Source organism: Nomascus leucogenys, chromosome 9 (assembly GCF_006542625.1).
Source record: "Nomascus leucogenys isolate Asia chromosome 9, Asia_NLE_v1, whole genome shotgun sequence".
Taxonomy (NCBI): Eukaryota; Metazoa; Chordata; class Mammalia; order Primates; family Hylobatidae; genus Nomascus; species Nomascus leucogenys.
The window spans coordinates 28,455,634-28,473,327 of NC_044389.1; the positions used below are offsets into that span (position 1 = coordinate 28,455,634).

At 37.6% G+C, this 17,694-nt stretch overlaps 1 protein-coding gene across 1 annotated transcript in view; it reads right to left on the minus strand.

Moving 5' to 3' along the window:
• PLA2G4A (phospholipase A2 group IVA) overlaps positions 1-17,694 on the minus strand; it is a 168,331-nt gene that overhangs the window by 75,945 nt on the left and 74,692 nt on the right. The window contains exons 6-7 of the mRNA XM_003264476.3: positions 12,885-12,922; positions 8,824-8,965 (exon numbers count right to left, since the gene is read on the minus strand). Of these exons, the coding sequence (XP_003264524.1) occupies positions 8,824-8,965; positions 12,885-12,922 (180 nt within the window). The remainder of the gene's footprint in view (positions 1-8,823; positions 8,966-12,884; positions 12,923-17,694) is intronic.

Here is a 17,694-nt window from a genome sequence, read left to right on the forward strand (position 1 = left end):
AAGACGGGTGATTTCTGCATTTCTGCTTGAGGTACCAGTTTCATCTCACTAGGGAGTGCCAAACAGTGGGTGCAGGACAGTTGGTGAAGCGTACTGTGCACGAGCCGAAGCAGGGCGAGGCGTTGCCTCACTCGGGAAGCGCAAGGGGTCAGGGAGTTCCCTTTCCTAGTCAAAGAAAGGGGTAACAGACGGCACCTGGAATATCGGGTCAGTCCCACCCTAATACTGTGCTTTTCCAACGAGCCTGGAAAATGGCACACTAGGAGATTGTGTCCCGCACCTGGCTTGGAGGGTCCTATGCCCATGGAGTCTCGCTGATTGCTAGCACAGCAGTCTGAGATCAAGCTGCAAGGCAGCAGCGAGGCTGGGGGAGGGGCGCCTGCCATTGCCCAGGCTTGCTTAGGTAAACAAAGCAGCCAGGAAGCTCGAACTGGGTGGAGCCCACCACAGCTCAAGGAGGCCTGCCTGCCTCTGTAGGCTCCACCTCTGGGGGCAGGGCACAGACAAACAAAAAGTCAGCAGGAACCTCCACAGACTTAAATGTCCCTGTCTGACTGACAGCTTTGAAGAGAGTAGTGGTTCTCCCAGCACGCAGCTGGAGATCTGAGAATGGACAGACTGCCTCCTAAAGTGGGTCCCTCACCCCTGAGCAGCCTAACTGGGAGGCACACCCCCAGTAGGGACAGACTGACACCTCACTCAGCCGGGTACTCCTCTGAGACAAAACTTCCAGAGGAACTATCAGACAGCTGAATTTGTGGTCTCACGAAAATCCGCTGTTCTGCAGCCACCGCTGCTGACACCCAGCCAAACAGGTTCTGGAGTGGACCTCTAGTAAACTCCAACAGATCTGCAGCTGAGGGTCCTGTCTGGTAGAAGGAAAACTAACAAACAGAAAGGACATCCACACCAAAAACCCATCTGTACATCACCATCTTCAAAGACCAAAAGTAGATAAAACCACAAAGATGGGGAAAAAACAGAGCAGAAAAACTGGAAACTCTAAAAAGCAGAGCACCTCTCCTCCTCCAAAGGAACACAGTTCCTCACCAGCAACGGAACAAAGCTGGATGGAGGATGATTTTGACAAGTTGAGAGAAGAAGGCTTCAGACAATCAAACTACACTGAGCTATGGGAGGAAATTCAAAACAATAGCAAAGAAGTTAAAAACTTTGAAAAAAAATTAGAAGAATGGATAACTAGAATAACGAATGGAGAGAAGGGCTTAAGGGAGCTGACGGAGCTGAAAGCCAAGTTTCGAGAACTACGCAAAGATTGCAGAAGCCTCAGTAGCAGATACGATCAACTGGAAGAAAGGGTATTGCTGATGGAAGATGAAATGAACGAAATGAAGTGAGAAGGGAAGTTTAGAGAAAAAAGAATAAAAAGAAATGAACAAAGCCTCCAAGAAATTTGGGACTATGTGAAAAGACCAAACCTACGTCTGATTGGTGTACCTGAAAATGACGGAGAGAATGGAACCAAGTTGGAAAACACTCTGCAAGATATTATCCAGGAGAACTTCCCCAATCTAGCAAGGCAGGCCAACATTCAGATTCAGGAAATACAGAGAATGCCACAAAGATACTCCTCGAGAAGAGCAACTCTAAGACACATAATTGTCAGATTCACCAAAGTTGAAATGAAGGAAAAAATGTTAAGGGCAGCCAGAGAGAAAGGTTGGGTTACCCACAAAGGGAAGCCCATCAGACTAACAGCTGATCTCTCGGCAGAAACTCTACAAGCCAGAAGAGAGTGGGGGCCGATATTCAACATTCTTAAAGAAAAGAATTTTCAACCCAGAATTTCCTATCTAGCCAAACTAAGCTACATAAGTGAAGGAGAAATAAAATACTTTACAGACAAGCAAATGCTGAGAGATTTTGTCACCACCAGGCCTGCCCTAAAAGAGCTCCTGAAGGAAGCACTAAACATGGAAAGGAACAACCGGTAGCAGCCCCTGCAAAAACATGCCAAACTGTAAAGACCATCGAGGCTAGGAAGAAACTGCATCAACTAATGAGCAAAATAACCAACTAACATCATAATGACAGGATCAGATTCACACATAACAATATTAACGTTAAATGTAAATGGGCTAAATGCTCCAATTAAAAGACACAGATTGGCAAACTGGATAAGGAGTCAGGACCCATCAGTGTGCTGTATTCAGGAAACCCATCTCACATGCAGAGACACACATAGACTCAAAATAAAGGGATGGAGGAAGATCTATCAAGCAAATGGAAAACAAAAAAAGGCAGGGGTTGCAATCCTAGTCTCTGATAAAATAGACTTTAAACCAACAAAGATCAAAAGAGACAAAGAAGGCCATTACATAATGGTAAAGGGATCAATTCAACAAGAAGAGCTAACTATCCTAAATATATATGCACCCAACACAGGAGCACCCAGATTCATAAAGCAAGTCCTGAGTGACCTACAAAGGGACTTAAACTCCCACACAATAATAATGGGAGATTTTAACACCCCACTGTCAGCATTAGACAGATCAACGAGACAGAAAGTTAACAAGGATATCCAGGAATTGAACTCAGCTCTACACAAAGTGGACCTAATAGACATCTACAGAACTCTCTACCCCAAATCAACAGAATATACATTTTTTTCAGCACCACACCACACCTATTCCAAAATGGACCACATAGTTGGAAGTAAAGCTCTCCTCAGCAAACGTAAAAGAACAGAAATTATAACAAACTGTCTCTCAGACCACGGTGCAATCAAACTAGAACTCAGGATTAAGAAACTCACTCAAAACCGCTCAACTACATGGAAACTGAACAACCTGCTCCTGAATGACTATTGGGTACATAATGAAATGAAGGCAGAAATAAAGATGTTCTTTGAAACCAACGAGAACAAAGACACAACATACCAGAATCTCTGAGACACGTTCAAAGCAGTGTGTAGAGGGAAATTTATAGCACTAAATGCCCACAAGAGAAAGCAGGAAAGATCCAAAATTGACACCCTAACATCACAATTAAAAGAACTAGAAAAGCAAAAGCAAACACATTCAAAAGCTAGCAGAAGGCTAGAAATAACTAAAATCGGAGCAGAACTGAAGGAAATAGAGACACAAAAAACCCTTCAAAAAATTAATGAATCCAGGAGCTGGTTTTTTGAAAAGATCAACAAAATTGATAGACCGCTAGCAAGACTAATAAAGAAGAAAAGAGAGAAGAATCAAATAGATGCAATAAAAAATGAAAAAGGGGATATCACCACTGATCCCACAGAAATACAATCTACCATCAGAGAATACTACAAACACGTCTATGCAAATAAACTAGAAAATCTAGAAGAAATGGATAAATTCCTCAACACATACACACTCCCAAGACTAAATCAGGAAGAAGTTGAATCTCTGAATAGACCAATAACAGGTTCTGAAATTGTGGCAATAATCAATAGCTTACCAACCAAAAAGAGTCCAGGACCTGATGGATTCACAGCTGAATTCTACCAGAGGTACAAGGAGGAACTGGTACCATTCCTTCTGAAACTATTCCAATTGATAGAAAAAGAGGGAATCCTCCCTAACACATTTTATGAAGCCAGCATCGTCCTGATACCAAAGCCTGGCAGAGACATAACCAAAAAAGAGAATTTCAGACCAATATCCTTGATGAACATTGATGCAAAAATCCTCAATAAAATACTGGCAAACCGAATCCAGCAGCACATCAAAAAGCTTATCCACCATAATCAAGTGGGCTTCATCCCTGGGATGCAAGGCTGGTTCAACATATGCAAATCAATAAATGTAACCCAGCATATAAACAGAACCAAAGACAAAAACCACGTGATTATCTCAATAGATGCAGAAAAGACCTTTGACAAAATTCAACAACCCTTCATGCTAAAAACTCTCAATAAATTAGGTATTGATGGGACGTATCTCAAAATAATAAGAGCTATCTACGACAAACCCACAGCCAATATCATACTGAATGGGCAAAAACTGGAAGCATTCCCTCTGAAAACTGGCACAAGACAGGGATGCCCTCTCTCACCGCTCCTATTCAACATAGTGCTGGAAGTTCTGGCCAGAGCAATCAGGCAGGAGAAGGAAATAAAGGGTATTCAATTAGGAAAAGAGGAAGTCAAACTGTCCCTGTTTGCAGATGACATGATTGTATATCTAGAAAACCCCACTGTCTCAGCCCAAAACCTCCTTAAGCTGATTAGCAACTTCAGCAAAGTCTCAGGATACAAAATCAATGTACAAAAATCACAAGCATTCTTGTACACCAATCACAGACGAACAGAGAGCCAAATCATGAGTGAACTCCCATTCACAATTGCTTCAAAGAGAATAAAATACCTAGGAATCCAACTTACAAGGGATGTGAAGGACCTCTTCAAGGAGAACTACAAACCACTGCTCAATGAAATAAAACAGGATACAAACAAATGGAAGAACATTCCATGCTCATGGGTTGGAAGAATCAATATCGTGAAAATGGCCATACTGCCCAAGGTAATTTATAGATTCAATGCCATCCCCATCAAGCTACCAATGACTTTCTTCACAGAATTGGAAAAAACTACTTTAAGGTTCATATGGAACCAAAAAAGAGCCCGCATCACCAAGTCAATCCTAAGCCAAAAGAACAAAGCTGGAGGCATCACGCTACCTGACTTCAAACTATACTACAAGGCTACAGTAACCAAAACAGCATGGTACTGGTACCACAACAGAGACATAGATCAATGGAACATAACAGAGCCCCCAGAAATGATGCCGCATATCTACAACTATCTGATCTTTGACAAACCCGACAAAAACAAGAAATGGGGAAAGGATTCCCTATTTAATAAATGGTGCTGGGAAAACTGGCTAGCCATATGTAGAAAGCTGAAACTGGATCCCTTCCTTACACCTTATACAAAAATTAATTCAAGATGGATTAAAGACTTACATGTTAGACCTAAAACCATTAAAATCCTACAAGAAAACCTAGGCAATACCATTCAGGACATAGGCGTGGGCAAGGACTTCATGTCTAAAACACCAAAAGCAATGGCAACAAAAGCCAAAATTGACAAATGGGATCTAATTTAACTAAAGAGCTTCTGCACAGCAAAAGAAACTACCATCAGAGTGAACAGGCAACCTACAGAATGGGAGAAAATTTTTGCAACCTACTCATCTGACAAAGGGCTAATATCCAGAATCTACAATGAACTCAAACAAATTTACAAGAAAAAAACAAACAACCCCATCAAAAAGTGGGCAAAGGACATGAACAGACACTTCTCAAAAGAAGACATTTATGCAGCCAAAAAACACATGAAGAAATGCTCGTCATCACTGGCCATCAGAGAAATGCAAATCAAAACCACAGTGAGATACCATCTCACACCAGTTAGAATGGCCATCATTAAAAAATCAGGAAACAACAGGTGCTGGAGAGGATGTGGAGAAATAGGAACAATTTTACACTGTTGGTGGGACTGTAAACTAGTTCAACCATTGTGGAAGTCAGTGTGGCGATTCCTCAGGGATCTAGAACTAGAAATACCATTTGACCCAGCCATCCCATTACTGGGTATATACCCAAAGGACTATAAATCATGCTGCTATAAAGACACATGCACACGTATGTTTATTGTGGCACTATTCACAATAGCAAAGAGTTGGAACCAACCCAAATGTCCAACAACAATAGACTGGATTAAGAAAATGTGGCACATATACACCATGGAATACTATGCAGCCATAAAAAATGATGAGTTCATGTCCTTTGTAGGGACATGGATGAAACTGGAAAACATCATTCTCAGTAAACTATCGCAAGGACGAAAAACCAAACACCGCATGTTCTCCCTCATAGGTGGGAATTGAACAATGAGAACTCATGGACACAGGAAGGGGAACATCACACTCCGGGGACTGTTGTGGGGTGGGGGGAGAGGGGAGGGACAGCATTAGGAGATATACCTAATGCTAAATGACGAGATGATGGGTGCAGGAAATCAACATGGCACATGGATACATATGTAACAAACCTGCACATTGTGCACATGTACCCTAAAACCTAAAGTATAATAAAAAAAAAAGAATGAATTCCAAGAAATTAATTTATTTATGAAATTATTTTATATAAAACTTAATGAAATTAATTCCTACAAGAAATAATTCAAGAGTGTACAAGACTATGCACATATATGTTTACTTATGTATTTAATTAAAATATTATTTCTATGAAAATAAATTATATTCATTTGACATATTCAATTAACAGGAAAGCTCAACTAAATAAATAAGTAAAAAATTACCTGATACGTCACTAACAAGAAACTTCATTATCATTTGATGAGCATCATTGCAGGAATTAATCTTTGTAGGTTTCAGATAGAAAGATGGACAGATATATATAGAGAGAAATAGATAAACCCATTAGATAGGTGATTGATAGATACATAGATGAAATAAATGAATGGATAGATAGCCAAAAAGTAGATTATAAGATATATGTTTGAGTAATAAAGGATATTACATTTTACTGGAATTTAAGGAAAGAAAAAAACTATAATTGAAGGATTTTACTTTCAATATTTGTTTATATTTATATTCCAGTATTTCTCCATAATTAGGATTATAAATCATTTCTTCATCTTAATGATTTTTATAATCCTAATTATAGAGAAATAGAGAATACAAATATAAACAAATATTGAAAGTAGGATCCTTCAGTTTGATCAATTTTAAATATCATTTAACTCTACCACAAAATATAAAGAATTTGGAACATTTTCTTTCTTCTCCCCATCACATTTGCCTACATTTATTTTTATTTTATTTTTTTTTTGAGACGGAGTCTCGCTCTGTGGCCCAGGCTGGAGTGCAGTGGCGCAATCTCGGCTCACTGCAAGCTCCGCCTCCCAGGTTCAGGCCATTCTCCTGCCTCAGCCTCTCCGAGTAGCTGGGACTACAGGCGCCCGCCACCACGCCCAGCTAATTTTTTTTTTTTTGTATTTTTAGTAGAGACGGGGTTTCACCGTGGTCTCGATCTCCTGACCTCGTGATCCGCCCACCTCGGCCTCCCAAAGTGCTGGGATTCCAAGCATGAGCCACCGTGCCCGGCCCACATTTGCCTATATTTATTAACTGCATTATCATTAACAAGATTTATGGCATTTTCTTCTTGTTCCATAATGATGATTTCCACAGTTTAAGCCTACATTTAAATTAAGTAATTTTAATCCTTTTATATTTGAGACTAAACTTTCCCTATTGATAAAATCAATACTCTTTTATGCATAAGTATGCCTTATATATATTATATACATATGTAGATACGTATATATGTATATTATACATATATACGTATCTACATATACACATATATGTATATAATATACATATATACATATATGTATACATGTATGTATTATATACATATATACGTATATAATATACATATATACGTATATATTTATGTATATTATATACATATATACGTATATATGTATATAATATACATATATATAAATAAGTAAATAAAATTTGGTACATCCAGACAATGGAATATTATTTAGTACTAAAATGAAATGCGCTATCCAAACCATGAAAAGACATGGAGGAAACTTAAATTCGTATTACTAAGTGAAAGAAGCCTATCTGGAAAGGCTACATACTGTATGATTCCAACTATACGACATCAGGCAAACTGACAAAAGGCAAAGCTATGGAGACAGTAAAAGTATCAGTGGTCCAGGGGCAGGGAGGAGAGATGAATAGGTGGAGCACAGAGGATTTTTAGGACAGTGAACTACTGTGTATGATACTATGATGGTGGATGCATGTCATTACACATTTGTCCAAACCCCATAAAATGTAGACCACCAGCAGTGAGCCTAGCGTAAACTATGGACTTGGATGATAATGATGTGTCAATGTGGGTTCATTGATTGTAACAAATGTACCACTCTGGTGTGGGATGTTGACAGTTAGGGAGTATAATGGTTAATTTTCTTTATCAGCCTGACCAGACTAAAGGATACTCAGATCACTAGAAAAACATTCTTTCTGGGGGTGCTAATGAGGGTGTTTTCCAAAGAAAAACAAGTGAATCAGCACACTGAATAAAGACCCACCCTTGCCAACGGGTGTGCACATCATTCCATCCTTGGAGGGCCTGAGGAGAACAGAAAGGTGGAAGGCGGGCAATTGTCTCTCTGTCCTTGAGCTGAGACATCCCTTTTCTCCTGCCTTTAGACATTGTTGCTCCGGGTTCTCCTACCTTCAGACTTCAAGACTCCCACCTCCCCCTCCAACTGCCCAGCCTCTGACTGGGAGTTACTCCACTGGTGCACCTTTGTCTTGGACTAAATTGCACCATGGGCTTTCCTGGTTCTTCAGCTTGCAGACGGCATATCGTGCGACTGCTTGGCCTCCATGATCATGTAAGCCTCGTATCTACTGTGTATAACTTTTGGTTCTGTTTCTCTGGAGAACCTGACTAAACTTGGGACGTTTTGCAGGGAGAAGAAGCATATTGGAACTCTCTGTGCTTTTGGCTCGATTTTATTGTGAACTTAACACTGCTCCAAAATATAAAGTAAAAATAAAAATAAAAACTATAGCCGATAAATATTACCAACGAGGGCACCATTTGTGATGACCTTCCTCAAAGAGTTTTCATTTACAAATCACTTACCTTACCTTAAAAAGCTAAAGGAATAATGCTCAATCTCAATATTGTCATATTTGGGTAAAATTATTGGGGAAATTGTCCAAGCTAAATTATTACTAAAGTATAGTAGCACTTGAAAAATTTCCAACTCACATCACGTGCAGAATGCAATCCTTCACTATTCTTTGGACCCAAGAGTTTCTTCATGCTCTCCCTTATGTGTTCTTTTCTTTGTTGTCTGAAAGTCTTCTCCTGATCACACAGAGCCATACTAAATCGTAGGTCTGGGCATGAGCTGTAATACCAAACAGATAAAGTCATGAGCCAATGCTCCCAGTGGTCTGGTTTTCCATCCAGCTAGCTCTTCCAGGTCCCTAGGAGCTACACTGATACATGCTGACTGCTTCCCTCAAGCCATTTCCTAAGAAGGGACCTAAAATAAGAGGATAAAATGATGGCTATCTTAAAGCAGCATTTTCCACAGCATGTTTTCAGAGAAAAAGGACTTTTCAATGCTTTAGATAAAATAAAACGAGCAAACAGCCCCTGATAAGTTGACTATTATAACAAAGACTGGGAAGTGCTTCAGTAAAGAACCCCGTTTATATTTGTTTGGCACAGGATCTCCCAAACTTATTTGACCAAGAATTCCTTCCCTTATCTCTCCACCCTTCACTATTCCACCATCGAAATTACTTTCTAACATCCCAAAGAGCCAGCATTCTGAGGAACATACTTGCAGAAATATTGCCTTAATTAATTGCCTTGTCTAATGGATGCCCCCCTCTAACAAAGAAAGAAACTTCTAATCACAGAACTTGAGATAACCATAAATGAGTTTACCACTAGAGGACTTTAGAACCCTTAAATTATATATACTTTATCTTGCTAATAAAGGCAGTAGCAATTAGGTGTTACATATGAATCATTGCAAGAACGATGGGAGTATCACTACACATTATTATACAATATATTATTATATATTGCAGCTTTATAAATTAGAAAACTAATGCTCTGAGAGGTTAGGATCACAGAGTAAACATGTGATGTACTTTTACCATGCAACATATAAGACATATCTTAATACTTAAGTCTAAATACCAACTACTGAATTTAAAAACACTTTTTAAAAATCTGTCAGCCTATGTTGGAATGTGAATAAATCCAAAATGTAGAAGTCAAGAATTATCATCAATAAAATGTTTGTCTCTTTACCATTCATAAAAATCCTTACCTTAATTGTAAATCAATTTTAAATCTCATTTCAGTTAGTTCAGTATATTTTTTCCTTGTAAAATACAGAAAGAGACCAAGCCTCTGAGCTATGTTCTTTATGGTTATATTTGACCATTACAAATAATAGTTTAATTACTACTTCCCAAAGGACAATATAGGTACTTCACAAAAGAGAAAGTAGAATTAATAACAAAAAAAATTTAATTTCACTAGTGAATTCAAATGATACTGTTATTAAAATAAATGATATTAAAATATTTTAAGTTCCTTTTTTCGAGTCCTAGAAAGGTAAAATAACACTAATATTCTCATGCATCCATTTTGGGAATATAAGTTTGTTAAAAGCAATTAAGCAATATTCAAATTTGGCATATTAGCAATATGGAATGTTAAAAAATAATTAGAATATAGATTCCTCTTGGCCTAATAATTCTATTTCTGGATACCTATTTTAAGGGAAGTAACCAAAAATTTTTTAAAGATCATTTAAAGAAATGGTTGTTGAACTGTATATAAAAGTATTGGGTTATATAATTATTAAATTTGATTTTGGAAATTATGTAACAAAGGGGAAAAGAGTAAGATAGTGAGTTAACTTTTTTTTTTTTTTTTGACAAAGTGTCACTCTTCTTGGTCAGGCTGAAGTGCAGTGGCACCATCTCGGCTCACTGCAACCTACACCTCCCTGGTTCAAGTGATTCTCCTACCTTGGCCTCCCGAGTAGCTGGCATTACAGGCAGCTGGTATACATACATATATATGTACATATAAATTACTGGCTAATTTTGTATTTTTAGTAGAGACAGGGTTTCTCCATGTTGGTCAGGCTGGTCTGGAACTCCTGACCTCAGGTAATCCACCCACCTCGCCCTCATAAGTGCTGGGATTACAGGCATGAGCCACCATGCCCAGCCAAGTGAACATTTTTTAAGTCTAATCTTGGGCTACATTCTTTTCTTTACTATTCTTTATAGTGACATATTAGGTTAGGTATCTTCTAAATACTGTAAGAAATTAAAATCTTACCTGTACAGTTGCCTTTACGACACCTCCTCAACTTTATTTCCTTTTCTGTTCCTTAAAGGTAATCACTACTTAAATTTAATCTTCATCATTCTATATATGTTTATAATTTTACAATATATATTTATGTCCCTAAATAAGGTATTCATTTTGCAGGTTTTTAGTTTTTTTATAAATGCTATCAGCGCAAATTATTTTTTCCAGTGAACACTTTTTTTGAGAATCAACTGTGCTTATATAAATAAAAGTAATTCAAACATTTTCACTATTATGTAGTATTTTCATTATATGAGTATACTATAATCTATTTATCCATAAACATTGAAATAATTTCCAATGTAATGTAATGTAAACTATAACAAGCAGTACCATTATTAACATGTGGTATACATGTATGGAAATTTCCTATTGTATGCATACTCTTTAGAAAGAACACCTCATTTAATCAGAGTGATATGCTTAGAAAGTATTCTTTTCTTATTTTACCAGTGAGTAAAAAAGTGATTAGAAATCTATCAATCACTAACATAATTAGCAAGTAGTAGATTTAAATCTAGGTCTTATTGTTCTGGAAGTCATGTTCTCTGTAATATACTGTTATATATAATTTTTAAAAAAGAATCATGATTTTAAACAAATTTTTGAACAGTATAATGACCTAGATGTTTTAAGGATATCAGTTTTTAAAATCTGGATGAAAATTCAAAAAATTCAGAGTAATTTTATAAATTCAGTAGTAGAATTATGGTTAATTTACTTTTATGCATTATTTTTAACTTTCTAATTAATTCTTTCTTGGTTTTATGTTATTTTTAATAGAAGGCATGACATGGAAAATTTTTCTTTGAATAAATTGAATTTTTCTTTGAAAACAATTTCTATTATAGAGCTGACATAAATTAACATATAAAAAAAGAAGTTTTTAATATTATGAAAATATGGTCCTAATTACCTCAGTGAAGACTATTCCCCACCAAACAAAAGCATTACTTCCATAGTCAGTCAAATAACAAGTGTTTCTAATCTCATGCCAAAATATACCACTTTTACGCAAGAATGAACTTAATACAAAATAATACAACACAATAACTTGGACTATTCTTTGATATTTGCTGACATATATTAACAGGTTGTGGACATTTATGCCAAGCATGTACTAAGTCAAATCCACATGTTCCAGGGATCAAAATACAATAAATAAACGCCTAAACCCAGTGTACCTATTATCATGCATTTGCCAAATCACCAGATGTGAAAATGTTCACTTTGTTTTCGTGGCATTTGTGTAAAATATGTACTAATAACTTTGGTCAAATCAAGTTCAACAGGGAAGTTCAAAGAGATGCAGAGAGGTTAAGGGAACTCATTATTACGTCAGAGATCAGTTAGATCAAGGCCTCCCCTAAAATTCGCCATTTGAAAATAAGTACATGATTCCCTAATGTTCATTTTTGGAGGCCATTTTGAAAGAGCAGCATGCCTCATGGAACATTATTAGTAGTAGTCCGGCTGGGTCACTATGAATAAAATCAGTCTCAATTTTCAGTTTTTCCTCTATAAAAATTATTACAGTTTCCTGTTTAAGTCCACTTCCATGTTTTTGAATATCTACCTGAATCAACAATAGAAGAGGCGCTTAAATAACTGCATTCATTTCTATGGGAATAGATGTACGACTAGAGGGAGGACTCTCTCAAAAAGCACTTATCCTAACAATATTATATGACCATGAAACTATTGGAAAAATAAGCAAAGCATATTAAAATATAAGTATAATGAATATAAGAATGTTTGTAAAGATTTTGTAGCTATTAACAGATAACTAAAGAAAAGCAAACAATACACTTCTATATGTTCACAGCTGCAGAATTATATATAAAAAAATTCTTTAACAATTAAAATAAATTAGTGGATCACTCACAATATTTCTCATCCAACTAAATAAATACACTTACCAAACTTCAAGAGACATTTCTAGAATCATTTCAGTGACCTAAAAAAAGACATATTAATCAGATTAGGTCATAAAGTAGATATGTGTTTTATATAATGGAAACGAACTCAAAATAAATTTTGAGTGCCAGATTATTTTTAATCTAAAAAAACAAAGCCTTAAAAATAAAAGTAACACAGCTCCATGAAGACCCTAAACTACAGGCACATTTCAGTAAACCAACTTTTTGGTATTTTTTTTTATAAGTCTACTTAGTAAGTCATTTTAGCAAACACAAGAATTATCTCTGCCTGGTTGTTTTCCTCCCTCAGTAAAATAAAGTAGCTCACCACAATTACTATTTATAAAACATAAAAAGTGCCTGAGATATAAAAACTACTGAGATGTTGTGTCTATTATTTAGGAGCTGCCTCAGGCCACAAAATCAGAAGATGTAATGGCCCAGAGGTTAGAATCAACCTGGGTGGAAGTTCACACATGTATATTTGAGACAAGTGCAGGCTACAGTAAGCTGGAAATACAACACCCATTCATGGCGGGCAGTAGGACCTAGGGTCCAGCCAACTGTGGTTGACTGGGGAAACATCTACTAATGAGATCTGGAGCCTCTGGTTTTTATTTATTTCAACACTATTTGAACCTATCAAACATATTGAAGGATGGCATCCTGCCAGAGGGACAATTTTTGTGTAAAGGAAAATAAAATGACTAATATCCACTTAAGATATTAAGAGTTGTCTTTCTAGAGACTGTAGGTCTGTTGTACAGAAAGGCCTTTTCAATATTATCCCTGGCGTTAGCTATGAAAAATGTAATTGTAGATTGTTATGAGAACCAAATGAGAAAATGCTTTGAAAGTTGCTATACAGTTGTAAACGTGTTATTATTTTTATTGTATCAGGTTACCATAAGAACATAGATAGAGCTAACTTGTTCAATAATTTCAAGTAGAACAGAACTAGGATATACCTCTTGAAATGTGAAGAGGAAACTTTTAGAATCAACATAAAATGCTATAGATTATTAGATTTACCCTCTTGAGTTTCAAGGAAGAGAAAAACACACACTAGAAGGAGGTTTCCAAAAGGTTAAAATAAGTTCATAAATGATTGATTCTCAGTGCTGAATTTTATGAGTAAGCAAAAGGTATTGAAATCATCTATACAAAAATTTGCCTCTCTCACTAAATTGTAAGCTCTGTCTTATATAGGTTCCTATTACTAGTTCATTGTATAGTATTTGGCATACAACAGGTAACACATATTTGTCAAATTACCGTTCGTGTGTGTGTGTGTGTATGTGTGTGTGTGTGTGTGGAGGAGCGCATCAGGCAATCTTTTCTCGTCAAGAAATAGCTGATTATTATTATTGGGGACAAAATCATGGGATGGTCTGACCCAGATAGCAGTTCCTATATATAGAATTCTATGAACATTCATTCATCAAAGAAGCATATACACATTTTTAAAGTTAATAAAGTAATTGAGAATCCCAGGACAAACGGAATAATGTATGACCAGATGAATGTAACGTCAAAGGTGATTGGCTACCAAACAGAGAATGCAATTTAGAAGAAAGCAAGATATTGGTAAAGCATGGTCTTTTTTTTTTCAAGAAATACATAAAAATTGCCCTCAAAATGATACTAGATTTAATGTTTTTATCTCCAGAGGGTAAAGCCATCATGAGTGGATGGAAATAACATTAACAATATTACAACTCTATGTAGAATTTTCTAATAAATGGAAAGATTCAAGGCCTCTTTCATTGTGCCATCTCGTGTCAGAAAGTGTTCAAGAAAATGCTGGCTTCCCAGCTGGCAGGTCTCCAAGCAATTTATAAATTACATACCCAATGTTTGGCCAGGTGTGGTGGCTCACACCTGTAATCCCAGCACTTTGGGAGACGAAGGCAGGTGGATCACCTGATGTCAGGAGTTCGAGAGCAGCCTGGCTAACATGGTGAAATCCCATCTCTACTAAATATACAAAAATTAGCCAGGCATGCTGGCGTATGCTTGTAACGTCAGCTACTCGGGAGGCTGAGGTAGGAGAATCACTTGAACCCAGGAGGCAGAGGTTGCAGTGAGCCAAGATCACACCACTGCACTCCAGCCTAGGCAACAACAGCGAAAATTCTGTCTCTCTCTCTCTCTATATATATATATCCATGCCTGTTTGTTCTGACAGCTCCATGAATAAAAGAAAAATTAACAATGTTGCATTTATAGTGAAATTTGTCTTCTACATTAGCACACACTTTCTGTATTTACCAACATTTCTTGGCTAAGACATTCATGACCCTGGATGGACTGACAAGACTAAACAAAGGCAGGATAACGGAAGTGAAGGCACAAGATTTTTCTGCCATTTTGAATGTTACAGGCTGTGCTGCCAAGGTTCTTGTCACACAGATTAGGATCCTCACTTCTACATTGCCCAAGTGGGTCACCCACAACCCGGAGGAAATTTCAAACCCTCTTGCTTGGTGCACTATGTTCAGACATGCTATGCATGATAAGCTTGATATTTATAATCTCTCTGCACCTTTTACCTAGAACATGTCATTCAGATAAAAACATGTACTTCCTGTGAGGCATTAAACAATTACTGTAAACTTCTTCCCACACACGGCATAAAACATCTCTGCATTACAGGCTTCCACGCTGCTTGTATTATCAGGGCAATTAGAAAGAAGAATGACCACCTCTTTCAGGCTTGCCCCAACACCATAATACCTAGCTAAGAGCTAGAACTAATTAGAACTCCACCTTTTTTAGGAAGAAGTAGGCTGTGTCCATTACGTATTCTTGTGAAAAGCAGCAATGTCATCTTTAAATTCCCCAGTGGAAAGCAATTTTAGATGTTTAAAATTGGAGATTTTCAGTTAAAGGAGAGTGTGGAGAACTGGAGGAGACAAACTATAAAAACTAAAAGCCATTTCAGCCTTTCAAATAACTTTTAAAGGATCTAACCCACTAATTATCTTGAAAACTCTCCAGAGTCAGTTTGAAATAATGAAGCTTAAAGCAACAAGCATAGTGCCTGAAAATAAGGAAGTGCTTTAAAACAGCAGTCCCCAACCTTTTTGGCACCAGGGACCGGTTTTGTGGAAGACAATTTTAACATGGACCAGGGTGGCAGGGTGGGAGGGGGGATGGTTTCGTGATTCAAATACATTACATTTATTGTGCACTTTATTTATATTATTATTACATTGTAATATATAATGAAATAATTATACCACTCACCATAATGTAGAATCAGTGGGAGCCCTGAGCTTGTTTCCTGCAACTAAGCCTTCCATGTGGGGGTGAAGGGGGACAGTGACAGATCCTCAGGCATTAGATTCTCATAAGGAGCATGAACCTAGATCCTTCACACTTGTAGTTCACAATAGGGTTCACGCTCCTGTGAGAATGTAATGCCACCGCTGATTTGACAGGAGGCGGAGCAGCAATGCGAGTGATGGGGAGCGACTGCAAATACAGATGAAGCTTTGCTCCTCCATCCAACTCTCACCTCCTGCTGTGCAGCCTAGATCCTAACTTGCCATAGACCAGAACCAGGGGTTGGGGACCCCTGCTTTAAAATGATTATTACAAAAAAGATGAACATAGCAAAATAATTTCAAACTTGAGAATCTATCCTATTAGTAAAGGGTTCTTCAAATATGCTATGACTTCCCTTATGTACTCCAATATTTACAACATTTACTTTCAATAAAACATTATTTTGAATTCTGATCCATAATTTACTCTTTTTTTTTCTAGGTGGAAACAAACAGCAATTAATCATCATATTGATTCAATCATTATTCACATCTTTCAAGAGAATTACATAATACGTTCTGCTTTATCCATATTTACTTGACCTGTGCAGGATAATAAAGTCTTTTTTTTTTTTCTTTTGGAGACAGAGTCTGGCTCTGTCGCCCAGGCTGGAGTGCAGTGGCGCAATCTCGGCTCACTGCAAGCTCCGCCTTCTGGGTTCACGCCATTCTCCTGCCTCAGCCTCTCCGAGTAGCTGGGACTACAGGCGCCCGCCACCACGCCCGGCTAATTTTTTGTATTTTTAGTAGAGACGGGGTTTCACCGTGGTCTCGATCTCCTGACCTCGTGATCCGCCCGCCTCGGCCTCCTAAAGTGCTGGGATTACAAGTGTGAGCCACCGTGCCCGGCCAATAAAGTCATTTTTAAAGGGTCAATTTTACTTAGAATCATGTTTCCGTACATTGTATCTCGATCGTGTAAAGAAGTAACAGGATGTGGATCTGACAAGGAGGCAATCCAAGTGCAAAGCAGAAATTACAGCCCTATCAATACATGCAAACTCACATCTAATAAATTCTGCATGTTTAAAAGTTGAATGAGACACTGGTAAAATCATTTTTCTTTTCCTTTTCTTTCTTTTTTTTTTTTTTTTTTTTGAGCAATAAAGCTTTTTAGTCACCAGGGTGTAGGCGGACTGAGTCCAAAAAAGGAGTCAGCAAGGGGAGATGGGGTGGGGCAGTTTTATAGGGTTTGGGTAGGTAGTAGAAAATTACAGTTAAAGGGGATTGTTCTCTTGTGGGCAGGGGCGGGGTTCACAAGGTGCTCCGTGGGGAGCTCCGGAGACTTATTGTCCAGAAGAAGGAATGTCACAAGGTAATGTCATCAGTTAAGGCAGGAACTGGCCATTTTCACCTCTTTTGTCGTTCTTCAGTTGCCTCAGGCTACCTGGATGTATACGTGCAATTAATAAGAAAAACGAAACAAAATAGCGGGGAAGTGTCGGGGCAGCAAAATTTTTGGGGGGTGGTATGGAGAGACA